We start from the raw sequence: 22,089 nt of genomic DNA on the forward strand, positions 1-22,089 counted from the left end.
GAAAGTCTGCTTTTGGATTAAAAAGGCAATGTCCAACTAGGAAACTCTATGCAATCAGTGTCAGAGTACTTGAATGTACCATTACTAGTACCCTTTAAGTGATACTGATATTAAGAGGGTACTTCATTTGATAGCATCATCCCTTTCCTGAAATAATCCTTCAGGATTTCATGTATTTATTTTCATCAAACTTTACAACATTTTGGTGGCTTCCATGTTGAACTGTCAAACCTATCAAATACACACACCACGCTCAACACCACCACAACACAGACTATATAGGTTGTAGCTGCTGTGGTAGTGGGCCAGTCTCACGTCATATTAAATTGAAGAACGCTTGCCATGATTGGTTGCTGACAAAACCATACATATAGTCATTTTTTCTAGATTTGAGTACATAAAGGATTGAATGCAGGTATTGTTTGACATTCCAGACAGTAGAGACTGCGAGTACTCCACGTCAATCTCATTGTGATTTTTAAAGATGTGAGATCAAACCTGTGGTGTGAGTTTGAATGGATTTGCAGACTTCTGACTTGCCGAAATAAGAGCTGAACTGCAATCTGAAACAGACAACTACCTTCGATTCAGTGTGCTTTCCTCTGGGCTTTGACATATTTTACACACATATATGAAAATATCAAGGAAACTAACTAACTAGTTTTTTAGTTTCCTTGGGAAAAAAAACACAGTATGTGTATAACTGTGTCTTTATACCGTGTGTTCCCTGAACGGGCCAGTCTTGGTCCAGCTGTAGCTCTGAAGCCTCCTCTCTTAAAGTCTCCCAGCTCAGGGTCGTGAACCTGGGCAGGACTACCTGACTGGCTGCGACGAATCCTGGTGACAACCAAGGCAGTGATGAGTGTGCGAAGGAAAAACAGAAAGAGGCACAGAGACTGGGAAAATGTCATCTCTACATACAGATATCTGCATATGAACGCAGAATCTGTAGGCAAGGGACAAGATTTTGGTATCTCAAATGTTCTGGTTTCCATTTGTAGTCCCCTTCAGTCCAAGTAAAATTGACCAATCATGTTTGACCAGGTTTTGGCATTGCTGATGTTGTTCTGAGATTGGAGAGAATGTGGCTGTGTGAACGAAAAAAAAAATGGTAAAACTTACTTTCCCCAGAGTTTCTTAATGCCTCTGTGAGTCTTCCTGTTCTCTGGTGAGACCGGGGACTGCTGTCCAGAGTCCACTCCAGAAGACAGAGGGGACTGGTCTGACAAAACACACTCTTCTAGCTTCTCTGAACGCCCTGTCAAACAAAAACACAAGAATACAGTCATTCATACTCCAGTTCAACAAAATAAGGAGAAGTCTGGGATCCAAAATAAATTTGTGAGAGAGCCACATGGACCACAGCCCATGCTGATTGTTTGCTTGCTTAAAGTTAAAGCACACTTTTGCTCTGTCTCTTCCATTGGTAGTGGGTTTTTTTTACATTTACATGTATTAGCTGCAACTAACATGCATGTGTATATGTATGTTGCAATAACTTGTCACAGCTATTGCAAATTCGTGTTTGTTATTTCCTCTTTCATATTACAAACCCTTCAGATAGCACTATAACTTTAAAGCTGCACTAATTAATGTTGTTTATATTAAAAATGGATCAAATGGACGTACATGATTGTTTTGGTACATTCATCAGGTGAGCAAAGACGTGACTCCAAATGGATCCTAATGTTGCTCTGTGTTTGATGGATATGCAAATAGGCAACCGTTTGCTAACATGTTAGCCATAACAACATTATTTCATTGATGTAAAGTGTCAAAAGACTTGAACTGATGCAGCTTTAATAATTGCCTTATGCATAAGGATAGGAATCAAGAACAGAAACTGGTGAGAACAGGTTCAAAACTGTCAGATCCATCAACATCATATGGCTCTGAGCTTATCAATTCCTTTCATCAATGCTACATGTTTTTCTGACAGATACGAATTGCAAAACAATTTCAAACTCATGCATCTATGCTGCTAGACACTTGCAGCAAGAATGAGTCATGGCCAGAGAGGAAGAAGCGGTCCAGAGTGCGTCTTCATTTCACAAAGAAAGATGACAACTGTGCTTGTCTGTAATGATTTCAAGTAAGAGAAGAAACACCAGCAGTCTACTACATACAAGTGCCACTAAGCAGCATGTCTGTTACAAAGGGCAAATATTCTGTGTGTAATAATAGTAGCACCAAGCTGGCAGGCTAAGCAGATTTATTCGTTGTCGTCTATGTTGTATACACTTGCACTACAAAGAACTACAGGTACAACCTGTATATATTATTCACTCGTTTCATGTGAGGCTCGCTGAACAGGATGTAACAAAATTACACACTGGGGTTGAGATGCAATACCCACCGACATCATAGAGGTCATGTTTTCCAGGAGATCCTGAGGCACAGGAGGTTAGTGAAGTGAGAAGAAAGCGAGCAGACAGAAAGCAGAAGCAAGCATTAGTCACACCCTCTTCATCTCCAAAACAAATGTTATATACATGTTAAGTGTATTAAACAGCACATCTACAAGCCCCGGGCAGGTGCCTAAGTGGGTCAGAAATGCAGACGAGATTAAGTCTCCTTGTTGACATGAAATTCATATTTGTTTCCGCAGATACTGCGAGTGTGGGTGGCTCTTTGCTAGCCTCGAAGCTCAACAGTTAACAAGCCATATATGAGAGGTCACCTGAACTGAGGGGATGACCTAAAGAGGATTGCGAGCCTCCCACACCCATTTCCTGAAACGTCCTCCTCAAAACCTTGAGAGGCTGAGGAGTTTAACAAAGGTGGTGCCAGAACAAAGGAGTGGATTTTTTTCAGTCTACACCTGTTTATTTTGAGCACTTGCTCGACTTGCTCTTTCTCAGCGGCGCCCTGCTTCAGACTGTCGGTGATGGTGTGTGGCAGTGAGAGCAAAACGGGGGAAGGCAGGTTGCATCCTTGTTTGTTTACTTTGGATGTCTGAGCTAGTTGAACTGCACACATCCTTAAGCTTGCACTCCTCGCCCTCTCACAGCCCTCTGATTAACCTCCTGCTTTAAGCTCTGGATCTGTGTAGGCTGATACATGACTGGCTGTGTGCTTATATGCCTATTAGCTTTTAAGTGTGCGCGTGTGTGTTTCAGCGAATGCTGATGCGAGAGAGCCGGGCATTATCTTCGACAGCTCTCTGAGTCATGAAGGAGCCCTAATAATCCCGCTTTAGAGCAGCTTGATCCTCGGCGAAAAACAGCTACTCACCCTGACTCTGCTCACCTCTGAGGTTTGGCTGTGACAGGGACAATCTTGTTTTGTTTATGAGATAACTAAATTTTGTTTGTCAGAAGACTCAAAGTCAGAGCAAAAAACAAAAAAACATTAGCGAATTGACTGAATTCTCCTGAAAGTTCACTTCCAGTGTTGACATATGAACATTGTGTGAGCATACAGTACCTAAAGCCGGAGCACTGGCACTCCTGCAGCGAACTGCAGCCAGAGCACAAACAGAGACGAGAGCAATCCGACCGCAAAGCAGACAGGAGGAGGAGAGAGAGAAAGGGCACAGACAAGGAAGCAGTTGGAGCAAAGTTAGTTGACAATGAGTTATTCAACAACTACTGATTATTGAATATGGTTTATTGCGACATAACATTGTCCCACTCAAAAGGTCACTTCAGTATTTTCAACTCTACTGTCTTCCCTTATTTTTGTGTCTAAGTGACTAATGGGGGCATTGATTTTTGAATAATTGGGTCCAGTATAGAGCGAGACTGCTGCAGCTGCCAGTCGCGAATCAAGCTGTACTTTTATCCCGATGGGCAACTGCCCCTTCGCAAAGCGCCGCCCTCTTTAGTTACTGTCGCTACGCCTGTCCAGCTTTTAATTCTCACACTATGCAGATGCTGTTTACAGTGATGACGGTGGGACTCACTGATGAAAGCTGCATGGCTGAAAACATTTCATGCGATTTTCTACCAAACATGATGAAGTTGCCTTGTTGGAGCATATTAGTCCTGAGCGTGACCCTCTTTCCTCTGTACAATGGTGGCAGATTTAACATCGAAATTGGGAGTAACTGTTAAAATACAAGGTCTTCGATGTAAACAAAAGCAGCTTCTCATTTCTAGCTGACGACTGTGGATTTTGTCAGCTAAAATGATGATTGTCGCTGGCAGTTTTCATAAGTGTAACTGGCTAATGTGAGCTAATGATAATGCTTCAAGTCCGTCTTCAGTGGACTTTGTAATGTTTCCATCTAAGACATTTTAACATAATAATCCTGTGTAAGTGTGTAAGAATGTTTATTTAACAGCTGCGTACATGATATAACTAAAAGACTGAGCCTTAAACTAGCTTACACCGCATAGGTTGGATGGTTAAATATGAAACATATTTATACGTTCGATGATAGATTAAGTGTCGAGGACTTTCAGACGGTCATACAGCTGGTCCATGGTCGGCTCAGGAAGAGAGCCAGGATAAGAGCTAAGCTAACATGTCTTAGATCTAAGAAAGCTAGCCAGAGAGAGATGCATCGTTGTCGGCCCACTTTGATTCCACACCAGCCCACATCATCCTCCTTAAACACCACACATAACATGTTACAATGCAACTCCTGGGAGTAAGTCATACGTTTGGTAACATAAGTTTAGCTGGGGGTAATGTTACTGCAGCTGGTCAGCTAGCATTAGTTCTAGCGTTAGTGCTAATGTTTGCAGCTTACAAATTTAGAGCAGACAAAAACCAAGTTTAATCCATGCTGTTACTCTTTCAAAAGACTACAAAAAATATGCCACTGTCCAGACTCATCACACACAGTATCACTCGCCTCAGAGCCTCATGCACACTGCCTCAACACGGAGAGAAATGCAAAGCTTGACAGACCTGTGGCACCCTAGTTACTGTTGCTAAGCTATGATTGGGTAGTTGCTATTTGCAGGAGGGGTTTAGCAAAGGGTCCATTTCACCTGTCAGAAGTGCTTGTTTTCGCCACAGACAGGCTCAAATTGTTAAATGTCTGACAATTTATTGCTTTTGCCAAAGCCACCAGAATCCCTTTGCAGAAATGGTAATTATATCATTGTGAAACACGCTTCATTTAAAGTCAGCAGACACACAGTAAAACCCAAACTGTCTTGGTTCCACTTTCCACTGTTCCAACAATCACCAGCTCTGGGTTGGTTGAAATAAACCCTTAATTCACAGCATTAGATTTGAAAATGTTCTGGCTCTACACACCGTTTCTCTCTGCTGCTTCTCTGATGTCAGACTCCCTCTCGCTTCTCTCAAGATATTTTCACAACTAATTCAGTGAATTAATGGTTTATTTCAACCAAACCAGAGTTGGTGATTGTTGGAACAGCAGAAAGATGAACCAAGATGGTTTTGGTGACCTTTATTCGGTTTTAACTGATTTTGAATGGTGTGTTTTATGATGATAAAGTTACTATTTCTGGTGGAACAAAAAGATCTTAGCCTTTCCACAACATTGTTGGAAACTTTAAAAAAAAACTCTGTGAGCCAGTCAGTGGCAAAAAAAAAAAGCACTTTGAAAGTACTTTAACAGGTGCAATTGCCCATAAAGATTACAGTGCAGCCTGTTTCACGGCTGATGGATGCAGCAGTTTCGCTCAATACTGGGAGTTCAAAAACTGTTGTTCCCATTAGTCATTATTTCTGTAAAGAGACATTGCTGTTGGTTCTTGTATGATGCCCTGTGTCCCGCATATTCTGGCTAATCCACAAACTTCCCTCTCAACACCTTTCATTAAAAACACTCATTAAAATATTGAAAATTATCTTTCCAAAGTGTGACATGAAACTGCAGAAGAAGTGAAACAGATTTTATACGTCTCCTGTTGATTAGTTACGTAAAAACTCACTGAGACTGTAGTCCTGGTCATGGGTGTGGACAGGAGAGAGCTGGACAGGAGATAAATACTCTCCATCGCCCTTTCCGCTGCCGTTCAGCTCAGCTCTCAGCTCGTTCTTTTTACTTCGTTTTCCCGGCAGTGTCTGGTACTTGCTCAGCTCCAGAGGTGGATTCTGCAGAGTGTACAAAACAGTGCATTACTTTCATATAAATGAACATAATGTATGAAGAAATGATGGTAACAGAACCGTTATAGGCAAGTTAAAGGGTTAGTTAGGATTTTTTTTGAAGTGGGTTGTGGGGTGAGGTACTTATCCATGGTCAGTGTTTTACCTACAGTAGATGGTGGGCGACATGCACTTAGTTTGGGGAAGCAGCAGGAGTGCCAGTGTAGGAAGCTAAGTAATAGACAGGGTCAACAGCAAAACATACTTTAGCCACTAAAAATAATGTGATCACTACATTTAGAATATTTTTACCACTTTACCTTGCTGTCAGATAGCCTTTTCAGATGAGAGACTGACATTTTGTAAGCCACTGTGTTGCGCTCTCCAAAGTCACCTGACCAATTTGTCTAAAACAGTAATTTTACCTTGCAGAACACAGGATTTGTAGCTCTACCACTGTCTTGATTTGTTAGTTTGTATTATTGTGTAACTTCTGTGTTTTAAAGGGTTAGTCCAGATTCACAGTAGTCACACAATAACACAAAAAAACTAAACAGATTGAAGCAGCAACTCCTATGTTCTGTGAGGTAAAAAGACTGTTTTGGCCAAAGGACTCTGCTGACTTTGAAAGGAGAGCAACATTTGGCTTATATTTGCCCGATTTGCCATTGGAAAAGGCTGTCTCTGATGGCAAGTTAAAGCAATGAAAATATTCTAAATATAGTGTACACTAAAAATTTTGTTGCTGACCCTGTCTGCAGCAGTACATTGCCTGTCCTCCTAATCCTGTACTCCTGCTGCTTCTCCAAACGTGAGGTGTGCTGACCACCATCTACTGTAGGTAATACTATGAAAGTACCTCATACAACCCTACTTCAAAATATCCAAACTATCTCTTTAAATACATTAAAATTATGTGATGTTTGATAGCTGTATGTATATTATAGTATATAATATGTACAGCTTGGCCAGTTCCATTGAAATCTCTTTCATAAGATAACAGTGGAATCATGATTTGATTCTGCCTCTTTGCTCTGTTGCATAACAGCGTGTCCTTTGGAGGGTGAATGTCTGATGATACCCGTATCTGACCAGACATCAAAGTCACCGGGGCTCTGAAGGAATAAGAGGAGAAAGGCCAGCAGAAAGAAACAGCTGAGAGGCAGCCGTGATGCCGAGCACTCCTGACAGCCACTTCAGGTGGGTCTCGGCCCTTTGTGTGTGTGTGCGTGTGTGTGAATGCAGTGTGATTATGCTGCTGTGTGTGCAGCAGGAGTATCTGTGGAGCAAAGAATATGTGTGTGAATGAGTGCAAGGCTGTGATCACAAAGGAGACATTTTTTTCTTTTTTACTCAGGGGAAAAACTCAGCTGTGAACTTTGCTTGTCACACTGGGAACATGAGGTCACAGGCCACCCGGAGTGTTACATCACGCTCTGTGCCGTACAACACAAGGCTCACAACAAGTTACAAGACATAATATTACCTAGTTATTCTTTATTAAAGGGATTATAAGAAGATGTATTCTCCTCTTTACTTAAACAATTAGCATTTCACTGGCATCAATTTGACACAAAGGTGATGCACTGTGTATCTGGAGGTACAGGATTCCTGCGGGATGGGAATCAATTTCACTGTTCATCACAGGACTGGGAGGGGACAGGAAAAAAAAATGGGAGCAGGCAGGGAATCATAACAGCAATGGCTCAGTTTTTCACAGGCATTCGACTAATGCATAATGTGTGTAGACTGTGGATTGATGGGAACGGGACGGGACAGGAGCCATTCTTCTGGGAATGGGACAGGACAGGAGATTTTTTGCGGGAGTGGGATGGGACAGGAGTCAAAATCCACCCCACCCCCCCGTCCCCCTTGAGTAGTGTGTGCATGCATACCTCATGCATGCATGCTTTAACTGCATATGTACTGTATGTACTTGTACAGCTGGAATCTGTCCACCTTTCACTCACTGAGGTTTAAGGCTGTGATAATAACTTCTCATGTGACGCGTGGAGTTGAGCTCATTACTGTCATCACTGGAAATTTCATTTTGTAGGATCAATCTCATGTTATTCCATTGCACAATTCATTTGAAATCAACGCTGCCACACAAGTCAGGAACACAGCCTCTGATTGGTCAACAGACTCAATGCAAGGCATCATATGATTACTAGTGGACCACTAATGACATGCTAACAAGAATAACAAAAGGTAACAACTACTGTTAGCCTTTTCTGCTCAGCATACTTCAGACTAACCCCCTTCTCTTTTTCACCAGCTGGGAAGTTACATACGATACTTTTCTTGGTCTTGAGAAGCTGCAGCGTTTATTAACTGACGCTGTAATCTGTACTGTACATTTACTGCTGGATTGGCAACTGTCTCCGAACTTTTTCCTCTCTTCTACTAGCAGCACTGTCAGTCTGCTGCTCATTCTCTCCCGCTGATAACACCGCAAAAACTGAATTATTTGGGACCGGTAAGAGAAAATCCACACCATCACAGCCCTGAAGTCTTTTTTTTTGCATAATATCTGTAAATACTGCATTTTGAACAGTCATGAACAGTAATATAGTGTGTGTGCGTGTGTGTGTGTGTGTGTGTGTGTGTGTGTGCGTTTCAGGGGATTAGGTGAGGGTTAGGTTGTGTGAAGTCATGCAGCAGATCAGTACCTCTGCCCCTACGTCTGATTCAGTTTCAACTGGCTGGATCTCTACAGCCTATAGCCAACACAGACAAGGAGAGAGGAAAGAACACACACACACACACACACGTATATATAGATACACACAAAGCCAGAAATAGCAGGTTAGCAATCCCACAATCAGATGACAATAAAAGAACATCAGTGTTTATTTAGCAAGAACAGTGTTAGTGTGCATGTTGTATTTAAGAGTACCAGTTTGGATTAGATATATAGATTAGTTTGATTAAGATGATGGTATTATGAAAGTCAATCAGTAGGAGTAAACAACTGATATGATGCACACTAACAAACCTTTTGTAATGATCCACTCTGCAACTCTTCAAGACTGCTGGACAGTAACCGTCTCTGATGCCTGGGGAAAAAAAAAAAAACAGACTTCCGAGTTAGAAAAATAAAAAGATCTGCCGTCATATTACTCCTATGATGAATGCCTAGACTTTGAGTTGAGTGGAAGCCACATTTCATTTTTGGACAACGTGGAACGGAAGTCTACTTACCAAGACCCATTAATGAAGCTTGTGTCCCCAGTGGACACCAGCGACGTGTCCATAGAGTTCTGGATGCTATAACAAATGGCACACAAGGGGTAAGATCGATAGGAAGCTGTGAGATGTGTGTATGTGCGTGTGTACTTTGAGTGTTTATACCTGGAGTCCAATTCTCTCTGGTAAGGAGACGAGGATAACATAAGTGGAGACGACCCTCTCGACGACATCTATGCAGAGATAAAACACTTTTTCAGTTTTGTAAACACTTCACGTAAAATATCAGAATCTGTTTTTGGGAGGATGGTCATGAATCTTGTGAGATGATACATGGATTACAGACTGTTTGCACTACTGAATACAGGGACGGTTCACCCCAGAATCAAAAGTACATATTTTTCCTCTGGCCTCTAATGCTATTTATCTATCTAGATTGTTTTGGTGTGAGTTTTGGAAATAGTCTCCATAGAGATGTCTGCCTTGTCTCCAATATAAAGGGACTTGATGGCACTCGCTTTGCACAAATTAGTTTTGATTGTCTCTTTAAAATTGCATTCAGTTGTTACAGGTTGCAAAAAAGTCACACAATTCACCATCTTACCTCTGACCTGAGGAAATCTGAGTGTGCTTTGTGTGTGATGGCTCGGAGTCTTAAGCTGCCACTCAGCTCTTCTTCACTACTCCCTGGTTGGTTAAAGCACAGATATCACACAGTGAAAAACAGGAGGGAGGAGAACATACAGTATCTTGTGCAGTGTTTCTTACATTGTAGTTCATCCAAAAATCTTATTTCAGGAAAAGAAAAGGATGAAATTCTTACCCTGTGTGAGTGCCATGACTTCCCTCGCCTTTCTATACTGGCCCAGCAGAATGGTCAGCTCCTCTATACGCCGGTCCTGTCATCAGCAAGACGCAAATATGTTGCCTCGTTTAAAATCAAGTTAAAAAATAGCACCCTTTATTTTTCATCAAAACAAACTGGAAGTGTAAAAAAAAGAAGATTCATTTACCTTCTCATCATTTGAAGCTAACAGAGACTCCATCCCCACCTTCAACCTCTGGTATTCCCGGTCTAACGAAGAAAAACGAAGCATTAAAATGTTATTTTGGACTCGCAGCAACCTCGTGTCTTGTAAATTTAAGGCATGATGGACGCCTGATACAATGTTGGCGACAGACATGACAGCCATGCTAATATGAGTAAACAAGCAAAACAAACAGACAGTGACAGCGCCACTGCTCATACACCATCACCTGGGACAAACACCGCAGCTTTTCATAATGATACAACTGGTGCAACCGTGCCAACATAAAACAAGAGTTCTCTTCTGGATTCATATAATTGCATTTTTTTAGGCTTTCATAAGCAACACAACACAAACAGACAAACACACACAGACCTGAGCCAGATGACATTCAATATCCTTTCAAATGCAGACATGTATCTTAAAGGGGAACTCCACCAATTTTAAGTTTTAAGTTAAGTGGTGCTACTCAGCCTGTGATTACAGTTGTATGATGTCTTCCGTGGCTTTTGGAGGAGCTTTGTCAAGTCTGAGAATAACCCTAATTATGTCATAGTGATGTCATCAGGGTTATATCAGTGTGGACTGGAGGCAAATTTAGAAAAGAAACAAATGTAGAGATGGTATTTGGAAACTTGGCCATTTATCAGACAAGACGGGTTTGTTTGAGGGTCTGATTGACCCATACTAAGAACTAAAAGTCAGGTTATATTGACTTCTGCTGCATCCATTTTGAATATTATTTTCTGCCCCAACTTTTTATGGAAGTGAAAAAATAAATTTCTGGATTAACTCATTAAAATGTCTATCTGCAGACAAACCAAAAGAGACTGTGGTGCAACTGATGTGCTCTCAGGTTTATACACACTGATACTAAGGCCACTGAGACATCTCCCTTCTGATTGGCTGGAAGGTGAGAATAAAACCATTATAATGCACTAGTTTTACATTTTAGGTAAAGACAGCAACTTAGCTAAAAACCTTGATTTTAAAATTCTTGGTCAGGCCTTAGCTAGATGTTGCCCAAACAACAGGAATTCTAAAATCCGCGAACTGTATTTCATTTGAACCAAAAATAACCAAAAGATGAACTGGCAATGGAAATAATCATTAGTTGTGGCGTTAGTTCGTTCCACGTTGCACTGCCAGCCAGAAGGTTTGAAAGGATATCAAGTCTTTCTGCACTCTGGATGAGTGAAGCTGGAATGTTTTCCATGACCAACACAAACTAAAGCTCAGTTGTGGTCCAAGTCTCAAATCAAACACTCAGCTACCAGATTTTTGATTAAGAGACTGCTCAGGTCAAACACTTATCGTGAGTGCGTGCTGTTTTTATATAGTTGAGATTTGATCCAAAATCACGACTACATGTGACAACACTGTACTGAAAGTTTGAACGTATTTCACACATCATGACAAAAAACAGAAAAAAACAGCAGAGGAGTTTGGTTGAAAATTAGATCCACAACAAAAGCGCACTATGCCTTACATTTGTTAATCAGCTGCTTGACATACACCTCCTCTACAGCAGAGGGCAGCAGAGAGTCAGAAACAAGTCAAGTATACAGCAGAGGAGAGAGGGACATGTTGATTAGATGTTACATTAATCAGAGTAGACGGACATGTGATTGCAGATCTCGCGCACACATCCACACTGACACCTGTGGATTGGTAAGACAGTCAGCTGTGTGTACCTCTCTCTGCGTTGTCATTGGCTGAGCCACCTCTGGCCAGCAGCTGGGTCTGCAGGCATTCGATCTCAGCGTCTTTGGAGGCCAGGAGCTGCTGCAGCTCAGAGATTTCTGCCTGTGGAGGAAAGCAGAGTACATGTCTGTGAATTGTGTCAGTCTTCCAGGTCACTGGGTATCGAGGGGTTGTAGGGAGTTTAAGTCCGAGGCAACTGGATTTGTGGCATCCTCTCAAAGAGTGTTTTATCAGGTCTACTGGCTGACAGGACGGCTTGGAATTTAAATTGTGTTTCAGTCTAATGCGTCAATGCTTAATCGAACTCATGTGAGAACCACCAGAGTCACGGGGAATGAGGTGTGAATTTTTATCAAATAGGGCTGGGAAATATAGCCTAACTGATTTTTTTTTTCACATTTCATTTCAGTCATTTCAGTGTTGATCATTTTCAATGATCTATTTTAAATAAAGACAGAGAAAAAGAAAGAATTTTATCACTTTACTATAATTTAATCACTTTTTTTTAAATCAAGGCACACGGGTAAAAAAACATCAAACATAAAACTAAGCTGGCCTGTCCAATTTTATTAACAATTTCCTCACCAATTTCCAGAAAAAAATACTTCCCTCCGTATAAACGGAAAGTTTTGAACATTGCCTACATATGATCCTAAAAAAGACCTTTTTAGTACAGATATTTTGTGAGATAAAAAACCTCACACAAAGTGCAACAGAAAATCTAACATATGTTTATTGCTCATAAAGGTCTCCTCTGTAAAAAATAAAAAGTTATAAGAGATCCAAGCAGCGGTTCACAGGTGTTTCTTAATCAGATCCTAATCTGGTACCACTTTTTTGCTTCGAAAAATAATAACTTAAATGTTGACAAGATAACATAATTAACTATAATTTTGACCCACGTGTATCTAAGGTTTAAGAATTTAGTTTTGCCATGCACTCTACTGCATCCATGTATCATTTAAAAAAAGTTTTGGGTTGATTGTGGACTGAGCACTGAACCCTTTCTGTGGACATCAGGCAAGAGAAGAGCACAAATCGTTGCATGGGCTTCCTTCACTTGCATAAGATTGTTGATATTACGATACATATTTATGAGACTAGAACAGTTTAAAGAGTTTCTGTTGCAGTTTGTGTGGTGTGTCACGTCATATAATTCCTGTCTGAAATAAGACACTCCTCTGAAGGGAGGAACATGCAGTATTTTGGCCAAAAAAAGATTACTGAGAGTCAGTGTTTGTCACTGGAACCAACAGCAGTTCACAACATTTCTATTAATGTGCTGTTGATGACTCTAATGTGACTGACCTGACTACCTCATGACTAACAGCTAAGGGCTTGGTCACACTTGCACCAGTGTCTGACAACATTTTTCCCCCCATCTCTCATCACACCCACTGAAGCTCACTTAACTAAGAAACTGTTTCAAATAACGCGTTGGTGCTGCAACATGCCTAGTTCAATTCTGGCTGGGTACATTCATTGCATGTCATACCCCCTCACTCTCTATTTGTTTGCCTTCTTCCTCTTCTCTACTGACTTGTCCAGTGAAAGCAAATATGTGACAAGTTGACAAAAACATGCAACGCCAATTCCTACACTTTATTTTTACTTTAATTCCTTACTTCGTTTTTTAGTATCATTATTACATCCATCCTTTTTTAATACTTTGTTTTATTAGCAGCATTATTATATTTGTATTACTTCTGCTATTATTGTTGTTGCTATTATTATCTTATTATATCATTAACACTCAATAAACAAAACTGTGAAAAAAGAAGAAAAGAAAAAAAGAGACGAAAGCAAAAATGTGTCAACCATTAACAGTAACATCCCCAGTTTGAGCCTGCCCAGCCTGGGGCTTTTGTTTCATTTCACCCCAGTTATCTCTCTATCACATCAATAAAATGCCTCCCAAAAATTATTACTTGTCCTTCAAATTAACACAACTGCAAAATGTTGTCAGTCACATCTACAAGTTAGTTTTTTTTCCCCCCTTAATAACCGATTCTTTGACACTGAGTCCCTATCCATGTGTGCCTTATTTTTCAGCTTGTGATTTCATCTTAAGGTGAACAGAGGCTGGTGTGTTTTTCGACAGCCTAATCCGAGCAGAAGATAAAAGAATAACGCATAATAGGAACAAAGCTGCAGATGAACGACAGTTGCAGACGACAGGTGTCAGAAACAGGTGTGTGCACAGACATGTTTACAATGGTGGTGCGCTATAAATGCAAACTTAACACCTCCTGCAGCAGCTGCCTCACAATAAAAGCCTACAGGCACAACAGAGAAGTGAAGTGGGCCGAGGCACAGAATAATACAAAGAGACTGTAAAGTCATCGTCTGACCATTAGATTGAAATATTTCCTCTGTATTCCTAATTAATGCTGTTTTTTTTAATCAGCTTGGTACATTAAAACGTATTGTTAGGTCTGCTTTACTTCAAACAGCGTGTGTCACTGACTGCGGTGCAGCTTTAGGTGCTGACTTTGAAAAATGGAGCAATAGTTGTCTAATTTTAATAATATAAAACAAACTCACATGACACATAACTGATGCACACACATGACAACCATATTAATTTACAGGGATGCAACAACACAAAAAACTCCAGGTACAATAATTCCACAATGAAAAGTCCACGATACGATAGTAAAAAAAGAAAAATGATGACTTGAAAAAATGTCTTTTTTTCAATCATAAACCTGATGTGTACAACATGTTTTGTTCATATATCGTTTTCTTTTTTAATTATGAGTGCTTTTGCTTTCCTTTTTTCATAAAATAAAATAAAAATGGTGGGTTTAGATATTGTCACAGTCTGGTAAAGTAAGGATTTTTTAATGCGCTATTCTATTGATTTATATTATCCATGCAAACCAAATGACAGAATGGGAGAGACCATCAGAAGCAGAAGATTGCATTTTCTTGAGCACAGACACTTTGATTTGTTTTTGATCTGACTCTAATTTTCCTGTCTCCCAGTCTCCCATTCCTTCCTAGTTGAATATTTGTGATCTGTAGCAAAAAGTTCAGCCATCACAAGACAAATAAAAGCAAAACAGAAGGAAGAAACATGATATTAGGATGACGAGTTGGGAGTGGACAAAGTGGAGAACACAGGTAGGGAAGAGGTAGAAAGTCAAGAGGACAGAGGGAGGCAGTGTATAAGGACTGAGAAGTTATCAGATGAAATAAAAGGGACACACAGAAAAGTGACGAGCAACAAGAGCAAGAGCAGGCAGAAGAGGAGGAAGAGAAGGAGGAAGAGGAGGCACCTGTGCGCTGCGCCAGCGCTCCTCCCACTGCTGCTTCTCCAGCTGTGTGTGCTCCACAGTCAGCTTGAGGCTGGACAGCTGGGTCATGAGCGACTGGTAACACACATGGAGAGAGTAAGAGATAGAGAGCTAGAGAGAGCGGAGACACAGGAAGAGGGTAGGGACCGGGACGATTCAGAGATGAAGAGAAAGAAAAGAAGAGCGGGGAAAAAAAAAAGTGAAGAAGGCAAGCCGCAGAGAGGGGTTAATAGAGAAGAAGAGAGGATACAGAGTGAAGGAGGGAGAGGAGGAAGGAAGCACTGTAAGCACGGAGAAAGCAACGCCAGTTTGACCATCTTCAAATGAACCAAGAACAAACAACGTGTTAGGACAGAGATGCTTTTTTTTTTTTAATCAAACGATATTAACCTTGTTATAAAGTTGTGTTGTGCAATGATAATATGCACAAACTCTTAGTTCAGTGTAAGCATCATCATGTTTCAACAAAAAAAATGACGTACGTAAAGAATATATATGTAGAAAATAGTTTGTACCTTTAAAGCAATTTAAAAATAAATCAGACTCCCTTTACACCTTGCATTAAAGTGTATTTTGGGTGACTGGATTGCATCGATCACATGAAAGTAAAGGCGTGGATGCATCCAAGACACTTTGAGGACAGACTGTGATTCAGTTGGCCATACCACCTCTGCAGGTGGTCAGGGACACATTGTGGGGAAAAATCAGGAACAGGATTCGCAGATTTTTTCCTTCAGTTTGCTTCTTTTTTTTTTTGGTTCAGCACATGTGAAAGCTTTTTGGATGTGCGTATCCCACAGCTTTTTTGTCCGGGGACACATTATGACCACATTAACCACGAGTGTAAATGCACATGCATTTTCAATCCACATACAAAAGCCACTCTGGTGGAAACTTGGAGACTTTGTTGCTAGATGTAGTGACTTACTAAAAAGCAGCTAGCAGCAGATTCAGTGAATTATCGTTTATTCTTGCAGCGTGCGCATGCAGTCAGTGTGGCGTGTGTGGCAGGAGGACACTGCTCGCTGCAGGACTGGGAGTTCAGCTGCTGTGAGTTTCTATGGTCACGTTGACGCTCTCACTTTGAAACTTTCGCTGGACTAGAATTTCTCAAACTGCGAGTGAGCTTTTATCAGTCTTTCTCTCTGGATTAGGATGTTCCTATAACTAAATAAATATGTAGATAGTTTGTTTGAGCTTCTCTCTTGCTTTTTCTCTTCTGATCTTGGGTATTGCTATATGGAATCATACGACTGCATTAAAAAAGAGTAAGTCTGTAATAGAATAAGAATATAAATCTGGAAATATAAATAGTTAACTTGATCTTGAAAATATTTCTATAGTTCTTTTGATTGATTGATACAGATTTTTAAAAACTTTTTTTTACTTCAAATGCACAATGTCCCTGTAATGAGTTTGTTATTAACTGGCTATAGATTTCTCTGCCTACCATTTATATAGCTTAATCTTGATTTGACCTGATCTTTCTCTCACTGCAACCAACCACCACTAAGCTTTATGTGACTTAATGCACAATGATATTCTAAATATGCAAATGCATGTATGACATCATCCAGCACCTTTCTGAGTTCGTACTAGATGTGTTCATTGTAAGAGTGAACACTGATCTTGATCGGTTCTGTCTGTGGAAAACGGAGACACATATTAACACAAGGTGTAAAAGTAATCAGGTCAAATATATATATATTCAATCTACAAGGTGCATTTTTAATGGAAGGTGTAAAGGGGGTGACAAGTTTTAAGAGGTTAAATCAATAAGTGAGTCAAAAGAAGTGTCAAGCTGTATTGTAAATAATTTAATGTGAGGGAAACAATAAATGTAATATTATCTGTGTTTAGTCACCACTGCAGTGTTTGTCCAACAAAGAGCACTGTTAGTTCTTCTGCTTATGATGTACTATATTTGGGGCACTATCAAAGTTAAATTAATCTAAGATATTTCTGCCAAGGTTATTATTTTATGTAATATGTAATATAATATGTAATAAAAAAGACATTGTCACCTGAGGTAATGTCAGACCAAATAATGGCATCAGTATCGGGCTAAAAATCCAGTATTGGTTGGGTTGTAGCTCAATCTGTACAAAAACTGAAGTGTGAAAATACTTCACGGTAAGGAAAAGACTTCAGGAGGCAGATTTCCCAAAATGTATTAATATTAAGTGAATAAGTGCATGGAATCACAGAGCCATTTTGTCAGTAATGATCTGTGGGTTACTTTAACCTCTTGATGAACTGATGTGACTCTCTGCACTTTCTAGGATAATGTCGCTCATGCCCAATTGTATGTTGTTTTCAATTTTGTATTTTATATATATTCTATGTCTCAGCTATTTATACTTCTGATATTAAGTGTATGTAGGGTATGTCTTGTCTTGTAACTATGTTGTTAAAAGAAAATAACATTGTTTAAAACAAAGTGCATAAAAAATGTGCACTGAATCATGTTCAAAATTTTCATTTGTTGACTGGAGTTGTAATGATAGTGGTGATGCATGCTATGGTTAGAGTACATTACTTTATAAAGTCTGATGAAGATATGACATAACGAGACCACATTAACCCCGCAGCTGTACTTATCTATGTTTTTCTACTATAGCTATATAGCCTATGACTGACTTACTTTCCCCTTCAATAGCTGGAATTTCTAACACTGAAGTAAAAACATATTTCTTTATCTGAGGTGTAAAGTGTATATTTAACATGTTTAGGCTGGCTGATCATCGAGACAGTTGATGTGCTTCGTGTTGGTTTGACAAGTACCTTGGTGCCTCTTAGTTTCCTCTCATACTGGCCCTTCTCTCCCTCCAGCTCCTCCACTCTACTCCTCAGCTGCTTCACTTCCTGTAGCAAATCCTGTAGAAAGAACAAAACAAAACGCAGCATCTTTTACTTCATATGTCTTTTCAGTCCAGATTAAGCAGTGTAAACAGTCAATCAGTCCACCCACTTGAAAATCTTAAAATTCCATAAATCTGCACTAAATGTCAGAACCAACAGCTTTACTGATCTGTACACATGCAGACATATAAACGGGAGGGTATTTGAACATCAGGTTTACATTCAGTGCAGTTACAGAGGTCTCCAGGGCTGGACAGTACAGTGGTTAATATAGGAAACATGATCCTCCTGAAACAGATACCACAGCGTGCAGTTATCAACAACCAGGAAAAGGATGAACCTGAGGACCCTGAACAAGACTGAAAGCCGTCCAGGCTGCACATCTGCCAGCCGCACATTGCCATTGTGCGAGGGAAACCTTGTATAGGGTTACATGTTATTATAGGAACAGTTACATGACCCATCCACCTTGTCAGTGTAGGAGGAAACGGACAGATCTAAACTTTGTTAGTAGAGGGAGGACCCAGTGTCATGCAAGCAAACCACATCAAATCAAATAAAAACACAACGCCTGGTCCAAAACCCAATTTGAAAGGATTTGTAAAGACAAAATCCAGATTGGGGCTGAAATACATTTTTCCAAATGCTTCAAATACTTGAGTAGTTAGGCAACGAAAGGGGCATGTTGCTGAGATGCTCTGCCCTCAACAACAATTACAACAAACAATTACAGTACAGTGACCCGTACTACTTGTAGCTATTGTAGGGTATGGAAGCATTTGGAAAATCAATCAAGTGTCCACATCTGCAAGAACCAGAGTAGCGCGTGACCCCAACATCCTGCAGTACACACACAGACACACTACAAGAGAGACTGTTAGTTTGATTCTGTGGAAATTTCCAAATACCGGGTGGTGTGTGGACTGGTTAAAAAGGGGGAGGAGAAGAAGAGAAGAAATGATGGGGAAGGAGGGGAAGATGAGTTCATCCATCAAGTCTCCCTACGTGTACAGTCTGTCCTCCATTCTGCATCCGGGTGTCAGAGCCAGACAGGCTCAGGTCTGAGCCGGCTGACACGACCTGAGGGCCGTGGCCCTGGGCTTGGCTGCCTCTGGGCTCCCCCTGCTGGGCCTCCCTCTCCTCCAGGGCCCGTTTCTCCTGGATACGAGTGCTGATCTCCTCCTGAAACCTGCACATCTGCTCCTGGAGCTCACTGATGAGATTTACCACACACTGGGAGGGAAGGAGCAAATGGGGGACAAATGAAGGGAAGCGGAAGAGATGAATTGGTGAGATGAAGAGGAGAAAAAGAGGAGGAAAGATTGAAAGTGAGTTGAGAGGGGAGGAGAAACAAACATTGACTTTTCTGTTAATACAGTCAGTATTTCGGATTGCCTGTTTCCATATTTCTGACTGTTGGCTGTTATTGAGGAAACTCAGAACTTCACGGAAAAAGTTAAAAAAACAAAAAACATAATATAAATATTAATTGCAAAAATTAATACAGAGGAAGGAAATACACTTGTCCTTTGTAATAAAGAACTTTCTGAAATCAAAGATGAGAAGAGGTTGGAATATTAAGGGGAGAATTGTTATACAAAAACAGCACTAATGACATACAACACACCACCGAGGAACCAAACGTTAACCTCCAAGAATACAAACCAGAGATGGGGACTTGCCACACACAGTGACTTGAGACTTGACTTGGACTCAATCTCAAAAGACATGAGACTCAAATCTTTATTTTATTCTTTGGCAAATTAACATTAAGGAAATGATGCGCTGGATGTTATTTCCTCCTTTTATTATTATGCCTCATGTTACACATCTGGTGCACACGGACACAGATGACTGCACCTCTGGCTATAATAACTTCTCACAAGAACAAAAGCAATGCAATGAGTGCAGGGATAAAGGATGTTGAATCGACCAAATGAAACTTTATCAGGCACCTGACTACGTACCTGGATAGGTGATTCACTTTGTAAGTTCATGTGAAACTTAATGCTAGTGGTGGATGGTTAGCAAACATGTTTAGCTCAGCATCAGCTGTCTAATGTTAATGGAGTGCTGCTTTGCTGGGACTGTGAAATCATTTCATCATCTCCAGGCTTGCATGGAGGAATGATGGCAGCTTCTTGTTCTTCTCTTTGCTATTTCATTAGATTTTATCTGTAGGATGTCTTTGTTTTCCCATGACTCACTCTGTACTAAGAGTTTGTGATTGATATCAGGTGATTTGGTTGTGCACTCTCCCTCCTGCCTGCTGGCGCTGTTTCTCGCTGTGTTGTCATAATGCGTAACCTTCGCCTGTGCTTTCTCAAAGTGGTAGGCTTTATTTGTTCCCAGCTTTCATCCCCTTATGGAGAATGTCAGATTTTCTCCTCTGCTGTGCAACTAGGGTGCATATGGGTTTCTGCTCATTCTGCACTGCAACACTGCACTCCCTGTTCAAAGTGATCACATCCAAAACTACTAATCAATGCTGATATTGTCCACTAATAAAGGAGTAATGATAATTCAGTACATACTTTGAATTCCTTAGATGTAGTTACACAATGTCCTATGCAGCAGATGATAGAATGCTCATTACAACCATAAGAGACTTGAGACCTCACTCAGACTTATGACCAAAGACCTGAACATGACTTAGACTTGAGCTCAAATACCTGAGACTTGATTTCGACTTGAAACAAATGACTTATGAATATCTATGATACAAACAAACACTATATAGCAGTAAGATGAATATTGAACATTTCATCCTTGTATAAAGTGAGTCAGTGTTCAGCCAGTGAGATGGTGTGAGACAGATGCAGCCTCAGAGCAGATGCGGGCGAGGCATCATTCCTCACCATCTCATTTGTTTATATAGTGTGAGACACAGATCCATGTTCAAGTGCACAACTGAACGCACACACAGTCTTTCTGCCCGACTTCTCTTTTGGTGCAATGGGAGGACTGACAAGGAACGAGAGGGAAGTTTAGTTTCACATTATTCAAAGGTCACTGCAGAAAGTGGTCAGTTCAATGGAAAAGTGCAGTTGTGATCAGTCTCGTTTCTGACTAACCCCGGTGTGAGTATGACCAACCAATCAGCCAGGCTGATATGTCAGTTAGTGTTAGCTTATGACAGTTTATCTGTATCAGTGTATACATCGGTCCATAAGTAGGCAAATTTAAGGGATTAGAATGTTTGTTTATGTTGTGTGTTTATGTAAAAAGAAATTCTATGCATTGAAATTTCATTCAACTGCTTTCAAGAGATACTCTGTCAGTAAAATAAAGTTTACGATGAACTAAAGTTCCATTTCCTGAAGTAGGCCATGGGATACTGTCCAAAGCTCCAGAACATTTGACCACAAATTGTACTGTATGTCCACTTTGGAGGGAGGAGATCATGATTGAATGATTCCTGAAAAAAATCCAAATATATTACACTTGAAAATGACAAAAATCCATTACTTTGTCTTTAACGTTTTCAGCCACTGTTGTTATGTTTTCTTCCAAGTCATTCCTGGTTATCTTTTCTGTTCACGGGCTTAGCTGGATCTTGCAGATTGCATAGCATTCATTTCTGAGGATACAAACAACCCGTGCTCTCAAATACCTCATGATAAAGACAAAACTTTTTAACTACACATCATGTGTGTAAACTTGTGTAGCTAAAAACAAATACTTGTGTATGATTTAAAAAAAAGGGGGGGTATTTTTTGTTTGTAGGCGCTCTTTTCTTTGTCATATCACCCTCAGTGGCAGCAGATGTTCATGTTTTCAGGTTATTCAAATGGAAACTCCCACTCAGCTGTTAGAACAAAGTTTGGATGTAGGTTACACCACTGATTATTTCCCCTTCCTCAACTTATGGGGTAAGAACATCATCATACAGAAAACTACATCAGGTCATGTGGGAAAACATTTTTAGAAGGGCTTGGAAAAATAGTATTTTGATGCCAAAACCTATGTAGTTCAAACTAAAATTTAGATGTTTG

General features: G+C 40.3%; 1 protein-coding gene across 1 annotated transcript in view; it reads right to left on the reverse strand.

Annotated features, from left to right (window-relative positions):
- ppfibp2b (PPFIA binding protein 2b) overlaps nt 1-22,089 on the reverse strand; it is a 93,752-nt gene that overhangs the window by 10,122 nt on the left and 61,541 nt on the right. Inside the window, exons 7-21 of the mRNA XM_084733284.1 lie at nt 19,100-19,327; nt 18,017-18,109; nt 11,924-12,035; nt 10,215-10,276; nt 10,025-10,100; nt 9,806-9,888; nt 9,367-9,434; nt 9,217-9,282; nt 9,011-9,071; nt 8,685-8,732; nt 5,856-6,018; nt 3,427-3,459; nt 2,357-2,389; nt 1,123-1,258; nt 718-837 (exon numbers count right to left, since the gene is read on the reverse strand). Of these exons, the coding sequence (XP_084589410.1) occupies nt 718-837; nt 1,123-1,258; nt 2,357-2,389; nt 3,427-3,459; nt 5,856-6,018; nt 8,685-8,732; nt 9,011-9,071; nt 9,217-9,282; nt 9,367-9,434; nt 9,806-9,888; nt 10,025-10,100; nt 10,215-10,276; nt 11,924-12,035; nt 18,017-18,109; nt 19,100-19,327 (1,382 nt within the window). The remainder of the gene's footprint in view (nt 1-717; nt 838-1,122; nt 1,259-2,356; nt 2,390-3,426; nt 3,460-5,855; nt 6,019-8,684; nt 8,733-9,010; nt 9,072-9,216; nt 9,283-9,366; nt 9,435-9,805; nt 9,889-10,024; nt 10,101-10,214; nt 10,277-11,923; nt 12,036-18,016; nt 18,110-19,099; nt 19,328-22,089) is intronic.

This window comes from Lutjanus erythropterus, chromosome 13 (genome assembly GCF_056507025.1).
Source record: "Lutjanus erythropterus isolate fLutEry1 chromosome 13, fLutEry1.hap2, whole genome shotgun sequence".
Lineage (NCBI taxonomy): Eukaryota > Metazoa > Chordata > Actinopteri > Lutjaniformes > Lutjanidae > Lutjanus > Lutjanus erythropterus.